Source organism: Dryobates pubescens, chromosome 9 (assembly GCF_014839835.1).
Source record: "Dryobates pubescens isolate bDryPub1 chromosome 9, bDryPub1.pri, whole genome shotgun sequence".
Lineage (NCBI taxonomy): Eukaryota > Metazoa > Chordata > Aves > Piciformes > Picidae > Dryobates > Dryobates pubescens.
In genome coordinates, this window is record NC_071620.1 from 24963471 (window position 1) to 24978393 (window position 14923).

At 41.6% G+C, this 14923-nt stretch overlaps 1 protein-coding gene across 3 annotated transcripts in view; it reads left to right on the forward strand.

The window, feature by feature from the left end:
• Positions 1-14923, forward strand: part of TRIO (trio Rho guanine nucleotide exchange factor) — a 255068-nt gene that overhangs the window by 66361 nt on the left and 173784 nt on the right. For all 3 annotated transcript variants that reach the window (XM_054164267.1, XM_054164268.1, XM_054164269.1), the window contains exons 2-3: positions 3529-3603; positions 12108-12222. In XM_054164267.1, the coding sequence (XP_054020242.1) occupies positions 3529-3603; positions 12108-12222 (190 nt within the window). The remainder of the gene's footprint in view (positions 1-3528; positions 3604-12107; positions 12223-14923) is intronic.

Sequence of the window (14923 nt, forward strand, 5' to 3'; positions counted from 1 at the left end):
TCTTTGAGGTCTCTTCCAACCTTTGTGATACTGTGATACCTTGAGCAGCCCCTTAATAGTAAAAGTGTAGGCTAAACTTCTCTCGTTTCTTACATGCCACAGGCAAAGCAAAATTTGTGGCTACTGTGTATCATCTGAAGTGAAGTAGTTTAAGGGTTTAGAAATCTGAGCAAGCAAGTTGGCAGTAACATCAGTATTGTGGGTAATTTTGGGCTAAGATAGTGAAGTACAATGCTAGTTTCTGCACATGTTTTAGGTGAGGATAAAGTCTTTTCTACCTCTGAAAGTACTGTAAAGAAAAGGAATTGCAGTATTTGATATTAAAGATGAGTGTGCTAAGTTGGCATTAAGCTTATGAAAGGTAGTTCAAAACACATTAAAAAAGGGTTAACTCTGAAAATGTGCCTGTATGCCTTAGCAGCCAGCTGAAGCCCAGATATGTCAAGGTGGAAAAAGGTATTTGCTGTCTCTTTAGATGAATTATTTAAGCCCAAATTTTTTTTAGAAGTTTTGTTTAAAATGTGAGTCCATACTAAATGAAAACTTTGTAGGAACAAAGCAGTTTCAGTAAAAGGTTTATAATACATAGCCAGTACTCTGGAGGAAGGAGTAATGTAAGAGGTTCCTTTGGAACTGTCTTAAGATACCTGAGAGTCTAAGCACAAGTGTGAAAGGAATAGCTGTGTCCCTCCATAAATGTGTTGGTCTAGAGTCGCTGTGTAAATACAAAATAGTGTCCATCGTGTAGAAACCCTTCATGAAGCATAGTTACTCAAAGAACTGATTTTCCTGAGGTCATGGATGTGGTTTTGCTTTATGGTGTTCCTGGAAAAATAGTGACTAGCTAGTGGCTGAAAGAGGATTTATTTTTTTGTTTGCAATCTTTGTGTGCTGAGACAATGTCTTGTCTGAACACTTCACTTAGAGTGAACTGGAGGGACCACTGCTGTCAAACATTTGTCTGTATGCCTTTTTTTTTAACCTCCAGTCACAGAGAGTCCATAATCTTCCAAAGGCAATCCCATGTGCTGCTAGTCAGTTCTTTTCTTTACAAAATTTTCAACCATCTGAAATAAACCCGTCACTGTAGTTTTAGCCAGTTTACTTTTGCTACTTCATTTGTTTTGAGTGTTGCTGCCATGTCTCTCCTCGGTTCTTCAGTTTAGTCCTTTCTCATAGTTCATTGCATGTAAGCATTTGGCTACCTTTATTTCTTGGTGTTCAGTTTGGTATGTCCTACATCTGTTCTGAAGGGTAGTGCTTGTAACTAGATGCTGTAATGGTGCAGAAGTCTCACTCAGTATTCATAGAATGGCTTGAGTTGGAAGGGATCTTAAAGATCATCTAGTTCCAACCCCAGTGCCATGGGCAGGGACACCTTTGACTACACCAGATTGCTCAAAGCTTCATCCAGCCTGGTCTTCCAGGGATGAGGCATCTACAGCTTCTCTGGGCAACCCATTCCAGTGTCTCACCATGTTCACAGAATTACTGAGGCTGGAATAGACCTCTGAGATCAAGTCCAGCCTATGACCTAACACCACCACATTGTCTAGACCATATCACTAAGTGACACATCCAGTCTTTCCTTAAACACCTCCAGGGACAGCGGCTCCACCACCTCCCTGGGCAGTTCATTCCAGTGTCTAATTACCCTTTCCACAAGGAAGTGTTTCCTAACATCCAACCTAAACCTCCCCTGGTGCAGCTTCAGGCCGTGCCCTCTCATCTTGTCACAAATTGCCTAGAGAAGAGCCTGACCCTCACCTTACTACAGCTTCCCTTCAGGTAGTTGCAGAGTGCGATGAGGTCCCCCCTGAGTTTCCTCCAGGCTGAACAACCCCAGCTCCCCCAGCCTCTCCTCATAAGCCTTTCCCTTTAGTCCCTTCATCAGTCTCATCACTCTCCGCTGGAGCTGCTCCAGCACCTCAGTATCTTTCTCTAATATCTAATCTACCCTGCTCTAGATTAAAATCATTGCCCCAGTCCTGTTACCACATGCCCTTATAAAAAGTCCCTTTCTAGCTTTCCTGTAGGTCTCCAAAAGGTGCTGGAAAGCCACTGACTGAAACAGAAAATCTGTGATGTAATGTATGTGTATGATGCCCTTATTTACAAACCTTATATTACTTGCTGACATCAGTATAATACCTTAAGCTTTTAGCTCTGAAGTGCACAGCTCTTTTTTTAAGGCTTAGAGCCTGAGACCAAAGGAGATGAAATACTTGGATTTTTTTTGAGGAGGAAGAGAAATTATGGCCTCCTGCTGGGCACCTGTGACACTTTATGCTGCCATCTCTACAGGGATTGTTGTCCTTTTGCACAGAGAAAGAAAAAAATATTTTGGGAAAGACTGCCATGTGTACATCAGAGCATGCTCTACTAAGATTTGCTTGAAATGATACATAATTAAGAAGCTTATTTTAACCTTCTAAATAGCTCAAACTGTTTCTTTTAAGGAACACAGCTACTTCATTGGAGCAGGCTCTTTTACCTAACAGCACTTCTGGGCTTCAAGTGATAGTGAAGTCAATAAGTCAGTGGTTTCTGCTTACCCTGTAAGAACTTTCTTCAGAAATGAAAGTTGTTTTCTTTTTTTTCCTTTCTTTTCTTTTTTTTTTTTAAAGAGCCCATGAATCCAAAAAGTCTGAGAAGGATCATGCAGGCAATTAGTTGAAGTGTGGATACAAAACTATGCAATTTTGTTGTGCAATACACATGAATATGGAGTATAAGGACATAAACAAAATGCTTCCTAGATCTCTCTTATTAAAGAAGGGAGAGCTTTAAAACCTGGCTAGAGAAATGTAATGGAGATAGGAGGGTCAAGCTGGTGAAGTCCTCATTTGCAGCAGTGACCATAATCACTCACCTTGGAGCCCATTTCAAACTCCATGGGTATGTAGAATTAATAGGTCAAAATGTGCACTCTCTGTTACAAAATGCTGTTCCTGTCAGGCAGCAGTTGAGAGCTTTATCTCCTGGTTCTTCTTGCAAAATTGATCTAAGGAGAGCTGCATGTAAATAGTGTTGGGAATTTTTGGTGGGTATTTTGGTGTGGTGTTTTTGGCGAACTAGGGAATTTTGGGTAGGTTTTTGTTTGTTTGCATTAGGTCTGGGGTTTTTGACTGGTAATTGTTCTGAAGATAGATGCTCTTACTAGCTTGCTACTACTCTGCTCTGCTGGAACCAAAAGTGAAGGTGGGATTTGGAATGCTTAAAAGCAAGGGGATCCAACTGACATTTTATTTAATGATGAAATAGGCTAATTTCAGACTCCTGTTTTCTACTGAGGCCTGCTAACAGCCCATGCAATTCATGTCAAGCTAGTCCAAGTGCTGACTTGTGCAGTACTGTATTTTGAAAGTTTCATTCATTGTAAACAAACTTTTACTGCAAGGTTATCCTATTTCTTGTAATTGTAACATTCAGATTATATTCCAAAGGTAAACTTTTTACAGTGTGTTCAATAAATGATGAGCTTGCCTGACTTTCTGATTAATTATCTTGTCTTTTCCTTTTATTCAGGGTTTCGCAAAAATGATGAAATGAAGGCTATGGAAGTATTGCCAATTTTAAAGGAAAAGGTTGCATATCTTTCAGGTATGGTTACTTTCTTCTGCTTAAAAGTGAATAACTGTGGAGTTAGTCACATGCAGAATGATATTTTTAATACCTTTTACAATATTATTATGAAATTCATGGAAATCTAGAGCAGCAACTATTCCAGACAGATATCCCAGACTTAGCATCAGAATTGTGGAAGGACTTGGAGACATCCAAAGTTAGGCTTGATGGACTCTGAACAAGCTGATCTAGCTAAAAGGTGTGCCTAGTTACTGCAGGGGGATTGGACTAGAAGACCTTTAAGGGTCCCTTCCAACTCAACACTTTCTGTGATTCTAAGGTACATGTTTTCTTAAATGTAGAATGCACTACTGCGGTTCCAGTTGTGTCCTGTCCTTCCAGCCTATCCAACAGCGTTATTTAGAACAACCTGGAACAGCCTGCTGCACCATAGTCCTGGTCCTTTTATTTCTGCATCTTCTGCTGGAATGTTTTGCAGAGATTTGGTATTTTTGTACTGTCCCATCTAAAGCCCTGAAGAAATACCTTTGTTGCAGAGGCCAAATTTCAGTACATGTGTTTTGAAGCACACTTAATATCTCCATGGTGAAATATGTCCAATATTAGTTATCTCAAGCATACACCTTGAAGTTGGTTGGTTACTTACTTGAGAGCTGGTTGATAAAACTTAGAAAAGAATAGTGGAGGATTTAAAGGTGGAATTTAGTTGAATGAATACCAGAATGTGTTCCAAAACTTGATAAATAATTTCAGAGTGATGGCTGAGGTGCTTATTCTTTCCAATTGCATTTTTGGTGTGACTTTCTCTCTACATCATTTGACACAAAGATTTTGGCAGTGGCTCATATTCAGAAGTCTGCAAATAGTAAATACACAGAATGATAGCTGTAATTGCACTATTTAGAGATTTGCTTGTGCATGAATGCTGATATTTCCAATTACAGTGTGCAGTTCACAGGACTTTATGCTGTCCACTCTGCTGAGTGAAGTAGAGGTGTAAAGCAGAAAAGGTGGTGTTTTGTTTTGTTTTTGTTTTAAAAGGTCCTAGCAATGAAGAATGTAACCCAGAGTCTGTTTCCCTGGTAGCATGGAAACTCGTGATTCTTCTTCTTACAAATTCTTTTCAGAAGTGGGGAAAAAGAGAAAATGGACTTAAGGACAATATTTCAACCCCTCATTACTTTTCTTTTGGACTTTGCTTTATGGTACTTAATAAAAGTGTAGTAAGCATACAATCTGAACCCTCTGAACTTCCAGGTTGTGCAGTACATAGTTTAACTTGTAAGCATATGGGATTGCCAAAGTACATTAATTCAATGAAATAAAGTGGGCCAGATGAAAACTGAACAGATATTTATGGGGAGACAATTTATTATGAACCAGAGCAGATGAGGTGCAGACAACTTGCAGGCTTGTGTATATGGAGAAGTTAACAGCATCAGTCGATAAAGGGAAGAGCAACTGATGTCATCTACCTGGGTTTGTGTAATATGTTTGACACTGTCCTCCATGACATTCTGGTCACCAGATTGGGAAAATGTGGACTTGAGGGGTGGACCACTTGCTGGATACTGTGGGCTGCCCGGGGAGGTGGTGGAGTCACCATCCCTCAAGGTCTTCAAGCGAAGATTGGACGTGGCACTTGGTGCCATGGTCTAGTCATGGGGTTTGTGGTGACAGGTTGGACTCGATGATCCTTGAGGTCTCTTCCAACCTTGGCGATACTGTGATACTGTGATAAGATATTGGCTGGATGGTCACACTCAGATAGCTGCCATCAACAGCTCAGTGTCTGAGCAGTGACAAGTGACGTCCCTCAGGGGTCAATACTGGGAACAGTGATGTTTAACATCGTTGTCAGCAATATGGACATTGGGATTGAATGCACCCCCAGCAAGTTTGCGTGTGACACCAAGCTGTGTGGTGAGGCTGACATGCTGGAGGAAAGGCATGTCATCCAGAGGGACTTGGACAAGCTTGAGAGGTGGGCACAAACCAACCTGATGAAGTTGAACAAGGCCGAGTGCAAGGTCCCACACCCAGGTTGGGGCAATCCAAAGCACAAGCATAGGCTGGGTGACGAGTAGCTTGAGAGCAGTCTCAAGGAATAGGACTTGGGGGTGTCAGCTGCATGTGAGCCAGCAATGTGCACAGCCCAGATGGCCAACTGTATCCTGGGATGCATCAAAAGAAGTGTGACCAACAAGACAAAAGACTTGCTTCTCCCCCTCTCCTCTGCTTTTGTCAGACCCCACCTGGAGTAGTGTATCCAGTTCTGGTGCCCCCAGCATAAGGAGGACATCAAACTGTTGGAGCAGGTCCAGAGGAGGGCTGCAAAGATGATCATAGGGCTGGAGCACCTCCCCTATGGGGACAGGCTGCAAGAGTTGGGGCTGTTCAGCCTGGCAAAGAGGAGGCTCCGAGGAGACTTTGTAGTGGCCTTCGAGTACCTGAAATGGGCCTACAGTAAAACCAAGAAGGACTTGCAGGGTTAGAACATGAGGGAATGAACCGAAGCTTGAGGAGGGCAGATTTAGACTGAATATTAGGAAGAAATTCTTGACAGTGAGGGTGGTGAGATGCTGGAACAGGTTGCCCCGGGAGGTTGTGAATGCTGCCCCCCTGGAGGTGTTCAAGGCCATGTTGAATGAGACATTGAATAACCTGGTGTATTGGAGGGTGCCCCTGTCTATAGCAGGGGGTTTGGAACTGGTTGATCTTTAAGGTTATTTCCAACCTAAACTGTTCTATGAATCTACAAATCTCTGAAAGTAGTATCTTCTGACAGAGCAAAGGAAACAGCTGTGTGTAGCAAGACTTATTGGAACTGATCTGCCAAAATACATAGTGACTTCATTAATGTTTATAAATATGTGAAGGGCAAGTGTCAGGAGGATAGAGCCAGGCTCTTCTCAGGGATGTCCAATGGAGGCCAAGGGGCAGTGGGTGCAAGCTGGAGCATAGGAGGTTCCACGTAAACATAAGGAAAAACGTATTCACTGTGGGGGTGACAGAACACTGGACCAGGCTGCCCAGACAGATGGTAGTCATCTTCTCTGGAGACATTAAAAACCTGCCTGAATGCATTCCCCTGTGACCTGCTCTAGGTAGCACTACTCTCTCTGTGTGTGTTGGACTGGATGATCTTTTGAGGTCCCTACCAACCCCTAACATTCTGTGATTCTGTGGTGAGGTGGGACTTGTCCTTGGAGAAGTCATGCTGGCTGTCTCAAATCACCTCCCTGTCCTCCATGCACAGAGATGAGACTCATAGGTCAGGAATTGCCAAGGTCCTCATTTCTACTCTTTTTAAAATTGAGCACAATATTTCCATTCTTCCAACCTCCAGGAGTTTCACCTGACTGACAGGACTTTTCAGATATGGAGGGTGGTTTTGCCACTACATCAGCCAGTTCCTTCAGGACTCTGGGATGCATCTCATAAGGTCCCATAGATTTATGTGTGTGGAGGTTCCTCAGGTGGTCCTCCCCTAATGGTCCATCAGCTCAGGAGGGATGAGAAGCAAGATTGCCAGTGAAGACTGGGGCAAAAAACCTAAAGAGCATCTCCGCTGCTTTCTTGTCTGTTGACACCAGCTCTCCATTCTCACTCCTCAGAGGGGATATGCTTTTTTTAACCTTCCTTTGCTGGTTGGTGTACCTGTAGTAGCAGCTCTTGTTATTCTTTGCATCCCTTGCCAGGGGGCTTCAGCTGTGCCTTGGCCTTCCTGCCCTCATCCCCACGCAACTGGGCAGTGTTCCTGTACTCATCCCAGGTCACCTGCCTCTGCTGTCTGCACAGTTTCTTCTTGCTCTTTATTTACAGCAGGAGGTCTCGACTGAGCCATGTCAGCCTCTTCACATGCTTGCACGATTTAGACAGACAGTGCTGCATTCCTCTGTTATCTGTAGCACCCACCAGGATAGCTTGTTAGCTCTGGGGCCCCCACATAAGAAAGTCATGGACCCCTTCTTGAGTGGCTTCAGAGGAGGACCACAGGGATGATCAGGGGGCTGAAGCACACTCCCTAGTCTGGGATAGTTGGGATTTTTCAGCCTGGAGAAGAGAAGGCTCTGGGGAGACCTTATAGCAGCCTTCAACTACTCCAAGGGGGCCAACAGGAAGGACTCTGTATCAGGGAGTGTAGTCATGGTATGAGGGGTAATGGCTTTAAACTGAAAAGAGGGTAGATTTAGATTAAATACTAGGAATTCTTTATTGTGATCATATTGAGACACTGGAAGAGACTACCACAGAGAAGTTGTGAATGCCCCCTCTGAGAAGTTTTCAAGACCAGGGTGAACGGGGCTTTGAGCAACCTCATCTGGTACAAAGTGTCCCTCCCCATGCTAGGAGGGTTGGAAAAAGATGGTAAGATCCCTTACAACCCAACCCATTCTGTGATTCTAGAGATATCATCTGGATTTGTTAAAATCTGTGTGTTCTATCTATATCTTAAAATATTTTCATGCACTTCTCATGTTCAAACTATTAAAGAAAGGTAAACCAACTGGCTGACAGTGAGAATGAGAAGGAGAGATGTAGACTCTGAGAATTCAATTCTGAAACAGATCTTGAACCAAATATTCTTTTTCTAGGACAGGAGACAAGGAAATACAGAAGAACAAATACTTCTGTGAAGTATTGTGAAGTATGTTGCGTTGCATGTAGGCTGTAGGCTGATAACTGCAAAGTCCCGAAGTTCACCGGTCTAGCTTGAATTTCGGTATATGTATATATTGATTCTAGAATCAATACTTGTCCTATGTGAAACCAGTCTGACAGACTGGACTGCTTTATCCTGTATTGCTGGGATTCAGCTTCCATGTGAGTCTTGAGTGTTTTTCTAAAAACTGCCAACAGAGTGGTTCACAAACAACAACAAAAAGTTGTGGGGAGGGTGTGAAGGGAAGAGGAAAATCTTCCTTGAACTGATTTTCACCTACCTGGGAACTAATCTGCTTGAGTATTGGTTGTCATCATCAGAAACAGAAAGCCTTCTATTGATGTAACCATGAATCACGAATGGAGTCTTGGATGCTATATTTTTGTTAAGTTTAAACTGAAGACTGTTGAAGTACAGATATTCTCACATCTCTACACAGTTATACAGGGAGAGCATTTTCTTGCAAGGTACAATTATTTTTGTTTCATATGAGTAAGTAGCATTTCATAACTTACCCTGCTTTTCAAACATTTCATATAAGCCCACTGGTTAGCTTTACCTAAGTACTTTTACTCTTGGTAAAAAAGGCATTTACTGGAAAAAATGCACTACTCAATCTGTTACATTTTGGAGACCATTGACTGGGCTGCTATTGGTGATGTGCACTAGACAGAAGTGATTCATGTTGGGTGACTCATGTGAGCTGAACAGCTACTTATATGACACATCTTGGCATAACAAGAGAGAATATCTGAGTACTGTAGGGGTTTTATATAAAAGGAAAGTGGTAAAAATGGGAGTGTCATCGATGAAGTTAGTAGCTTAATATTATGTTTTTGTTAAACCGAGACAAATAAGGGGTTGAGCTGGAAAAAGACTCTTTTCAGACAGGAAATTCCCACCTGATGCCTCATAGGTTGTTGCTTTTAACATTCCTGTTTGGGTATGACACAGGAACATTGGGAACAAGAGTTACATATTGGAAAAGGCCTAAGAAAGCTTTCAGTAGAGCTGATGGAAGCAACCCAAGTCTTAGGGAATTTTTTGCTCAATATTTACAATTTTGGTATCTGGTGTAAGATTGGATAGTGAAACTCTTTTCACCAAAAATCAAGATGGTATTAATTTTTTCATTACTTGTCTAGACCTGTAATTTGTGTGACTGGTTTTGTCTCCAACATACAAAAATTTTGGGATATGACTTATCAGAAACTTAAGCACCATACTTTAAAAAAAGGTTTCCTTTGTGGTGTATGTGGAGTTGGAAGCCAGATGCAGTGGTATCCAAGATTACACAGAGAGTATGGGTTTCTTTCCTCTGCCATGTTGGAAAATTGCATGATAGAGGAGCTGCTTTGTAGAAAAGGCCCAGAGGAGTGACCTGAGTGACCAGAGGAGTGACTGTGCTTAACAAGGCAGAGAATGTTAATGACAGTTTAGTGTATACTCTTTCCTGTTACTTGCTGCTTTGTAAGGAAGAATTTCCACCTTGAGCAATCAAGCACTTTTTCTAGGGAGTTGGAAGCCATAGTGTTTACTCATTGAAACATAATATTTTAAGACCTGTAGCTGATGGCCTGAGGTGCACTGGGGAAGACATTAAAGGTTGCAGCTAAGTTTAGTAGCTTTTGAGCCCAGTGATCTCTCTGGAGCTGAGCAAAGGCCTGGACTTTTGGACTCTCAGTCTTGTTATTTATCCTCCTCTCTGGTGGCTCTGTCTTGTTTTTATGCTGTTCCTTGCTATGTAAAAATCCTCAAAGCTCTCGGCTTGGCAAATGGTACAGGATGATCAAGACCACACTTGCCTTTCTACATTAAACTGAGACAACTCAATTGCTTTTAATGTCATGTCCCGCTTAAGAGGGTCACAGAAGATAAGAATATGAATTTCCTTTTGAGTTTGGGTTTCTAGCATTGCAGCTTAACAGAAATTCAAAGCTGCTTTTGCCTCATATGAGTTTTGTTCAGTGCTTTATGGGAAACATGCCCTGGAGACTTTGATAGCTACACTTCTGCTAGTGTGTCTCTAGCAACACACAGAGACTATGTTTTTGAGGGTAATGATGAATTTAAGAGTGACTAATTTGGTTAATTTGCTTTTGCCTTTCTTTTCTAAGGGATTTAAAAAAACCCTTCTTGTAAAATAAATTTACAATGAGGAGCTGATTTGCAATGAGATACCATTCAGGACAGAGGGTAGTGTTTTTCTGTATTTCCACAAGACAAGCAAAGACAATCCATGCATCTGTGGTTAGGAAGATAAATGTGAAATTTAGCTCTTAAGAATGTATCTGTGCTGTACAAGTTGATAAAGAGAGCCTTCAGATTTGAGTTTAACATTTAGTAATAGTAACATTTTTTTGTCACTAGTGAGTAGTTGAATATAAAAGTGCATTTTAATGTTCACCAGCAGTAAGCAGGCAGTTTAACAAACGAGGTGAATATCACAGTATCATAGTATCAGTCAGGGTTGGAAGGGACCACAAGGATCATCTAGTTCCAGCCCCCCTGCCATGGGCAGGGACACCCCACACTAGATCAGGCTGGCCAGAGCCTCATCCAGCCTGGGCTTAAACACCTCCAGGGTTGGCGCCCCAACCACCTTCCTGGACAACCCATTCCAGGGCTTCACCACTCTCATGGTGAAGAACTTCCTCCTCACATCCAGCCTGAATCTCCCCACCTCCAGCTTCATTCCATTCCCCCTAGTCCTATCACTACCTGATATCCTGAGAAGTCCCTCCCCAGCCTTCTTGTAGGCCCCCTTCAGATACTGGAAGGCCACAATTAGGTCACCTCAGAGCCTTCTCTTCTCCAGACTGAGCAGCCCCAACTCTTTCAGTCTGTCCTTATAGGAGAGGTGCTCCAGCCCTCTGATCATCCTTGTGGCCCTTCTGTGGACATGCTCCAGCACCTCCATATACCTCTTGTAATAGGGGCTCCAGTACTCCAAGTGGGGTCTCACCAGAGCTGAGTAGAGGGGGAGAATCACCTCCCTTGACGTGCTGGCCACACTTCTCTTGATGCAGCCCAGGATCTGATTGGCTTTCCGGGCTGCAAGTGCACACTTGAGAGCTCATGTTGAGCCTCTTGTCCACCAGCACCCCCAAGTCTCTCTCCTCCGCGCTGCTTTCCAGCCAGTCACTGCCCAGCTTGTATTTGTGCCTGGGATTGCCTCGACCCAGATGCAGGAACCACTCAAGGCCTAAGTTTAAAAATTGTCTTTGCCTTACGTATTAAACGGATGCAGAATTTCCTGTGCTGCTAACAGAATGAAAAAGTATGAACTGGCAATTCAGAATCTGCACATCATAATGTTAAAAATAGAAATTAAATGCTTAAATAGTGTCCATCTGTTCATCCTGTATATGCATTGAGTGTGAAATACTATACACCTAAATCCTGTTCCAGTAATGAAGCTATGTTGAATATCCCCTAAATATCTGCCTAAAAAGTGGCATAATTTTATTGTTAAATTTAATCTGTACAATTACTGGATTCAGAAGTTAAACACATTACAAAGCACCATGGCTGGGGATGTCACACTGACAATTGAACTTGAATGTGACTGTCATGTGTAAATGTAATGCTGTGGTTATTTGTTTCAGTTTTTTGACAGATAATTCCTTATTGTAGGAATTGCAAAAATATGCTGATTAATACTCCCAAAATACAAGTTCAAGCTAATGTCTAGATAACAATGCTGGCATTTAACTAGAAATCACTACTTTTTAAAAGTGGATGTTCACAAAATAGCGTAGAGCTTAGGTGTTCCAAAAGTATTCTGAAGACTAGTTTTGTGGGTAAGCATGGTCTTATGCTGTGGGGTCTTTTAACATGTTAAATTTTTTAGGTGGCAGAGATAAACGTGGAGGTCCCATTCTAACGTTTCCAGCTCGAAGCAATCATGATAGAATACGACAAGAAGACCTTAGAAGACTAATTTCATACCTAGCATGTATTCCTAGGTAAGTGATAGTCACTTGATAAGTTCTAAAGCTGTAAAACAAAATAAATGGAGTATGATGCAGTACAGCCACAAGCTAGAGGAGTGAGCAGGTGAAGAGAATGATCAAATTCACCCTAAATTATTTCAGTTTCTGTTTTCAAACCATTTTTTGGAAGAGACCTAAATAATTTCTCTGCTGTGTAGAAGGAAGAATGGCTGGTGTGCTTTAGCTGTAAGTAGTTTGCATCTTGGAAATGGTGCTGCAATGCCACATTCCTGTTACTGTGTTGAAGAATGCAAATACAGCTCAAAGGCTTTCAGTATATCAATAATTAGAAACATGCTGGTCATCATTCAAAATGTTCCTTGTGTGGAGTGAGGTCATCACAACACTTCTGCTCTTTGTATTAGGTAAGTTACGGTGTCCTGATATAGCACGGGAATAACCAGGAGACAGATAAGTAAAATTGCTTGTACAGGTCTCAGATAAGCCTATGGAGGTATCTATGAAGGTACTGGCATCATTGTATGATGAACAGTTTAAGCTATGAATTACAATGTGCCGTTCAAAGAAATCAGCAGAAGTCAAATCCAGTGCTAATGTGTGCGCTTCTATACACACATGAACTTATAGCTTTATGGATACATACCCACACATGCCTGTGACTTCAGGGAGCAGTTATCATTACAGTTGAAAAATATCCCTTTACCAACATCCTTGACTGCAATATCTTACGTAGTTCTCCAATATGTTAATTTATAGGCTGCCTTCTTTGGACCTGATGTAATAAGATGTCAGTTTCAGACTAACAAAACACAACTTCATGACATGTATATAGCCTTCATTAATAGAAATTGTTGGTAATTCAGGTATTCTTTATTTCACTTTGAAGCATATGATTATATAGTAGGGGTTTTTAAGTTAATTGGAGGATTTTGTTAAGGTAGCAGAATGAAGATGAGAAGAAAATTTGAGATTTTTTACTTCTGAGATAATTGGACTTCACATTTGAATGTTTGGGATGTATTCGAGCGTTCTAGAACTTTAAGTTGCTAGAGAAGCTAATAAATAAATAGACATCAAAATAATTTTAATGTAAGTTTTCTGGAGCTATTCTGGCAAAATGCAGTGCTTTGGTACTAGGTGTATATTGGTTTATCATAAATTGATTTAAAATGAAAAGAGAGTTAATGCAGGTTTTGTGTTTCCAATCATGGCACAGCTTTAAGAATAAAGGGAGCTTTATTAAGAGGAAGACTCATTTTCATGCAAGGCATATTTTAGGAGCTTATCATGCAGCTCTTGCTAATTAAAAAGTCCCAGTTAGTGCAATTAGCCTTAAACGTTTGGCCTATCTATTAGCTATTGCAATACTGTTACTCTACATAGCTGAAGATTCATATGTATCAGTTGTTTGGCAAGAGAGCTAAGCATTTAAGATGATTTGATCTCACAATTTAACTAATTCAATAATTTATCTGATTTAAAAATATTGTTAAACTTAAGTCATCAGCATTGACTGGATTACGTCTAAGTGTAGTTCTTGTTTACCTAATAGATGACCTTGGCTGACGAAGGCCTTCTAGAACAATTTTTGTTGTCCATGGCTAGAAGGGATTCATCTCTTGTGAGATGATGAGGATACATCTGCGTTGTGCTACGTGATGAGGGGCCGCTTTGTATACTCCAGAAGATGTATAACTCATATGAATTAGTGGTGAGCACTCTTCACACAGTGTTTGTGTGGTAGAGTAGGGATAGGCTGACTAACGCTCATGTAATAGCATGCAGCCTTTCAGTAATGGATGTATATTTAAAACAGTAGCTGGTTTTCCCCTTTAGTCCTGGGAGGCTGTAAGAAAACATTTTTTGCCATGATCAGAAAATTGTATGTAGCCTGCATATAAATTTTAATGTATTTTCATGGAATCGTAGAATCATCAAGGCTGGAAAAGACCTTTAAGATCATAGAGTCCAACCATAGCTCATCTACCACAGCCACTAAACTGTATCTTGAAGTGTTACATCTACACGCTTCTTGAACATCTCCAGGGATGGCAACTCTGCCACTTCCCTGGGCAGCCTCTTCCAATACCTCACTACTCTTTCAGTAAAGAAATTTTTCTTAATATCTTATCTAAACATCCCTGGCACAACTTAAACCCTTTTTCTCTTGTCCTGTCACTAGTTACTTGGGAGAAGAGCCCGACACTGGCCTCACTACAACCTCCTTTCAGGTAGCTGTAGAGAGCATTAAGATCTCCTCTTAGCCTTCTCTTCTCCAGACAGAACAACCCCAGTTCCCTCAGCCAGTGCTCCTAAGGCATGCCCTCCCAACCCTTCACCACCCTTGTTGCTCTTCTCTGGACACCCTCCAGGACCTCAGTGTCTTTCTTATACTGTGGCGCGCAGAACTGAACACAGTACTCAAGCTGTGGCCTCACCAGGGCTGAGTACAGTGGCATGATCACTTCCCAGCTGGACACGCTGCAACCATTGCCATTTTGGCATTCCTACGGGCAGGTAGGACAGCCAGCATTTATCTCAATAAACTTCTTAAAATGTTAGTTTGTTGCAGGCTTTTTTTTAAACTTTTAAGAAAACCCTCCTCTTCTAAGGAACCTGTATTACCACTTCTTGCAGAAGCTTTCCTGCTCTCCTGTATCAATCATATCTCATCTTTCTACAGAGCAGGCAATGAGACTGAATAAAGTATGCC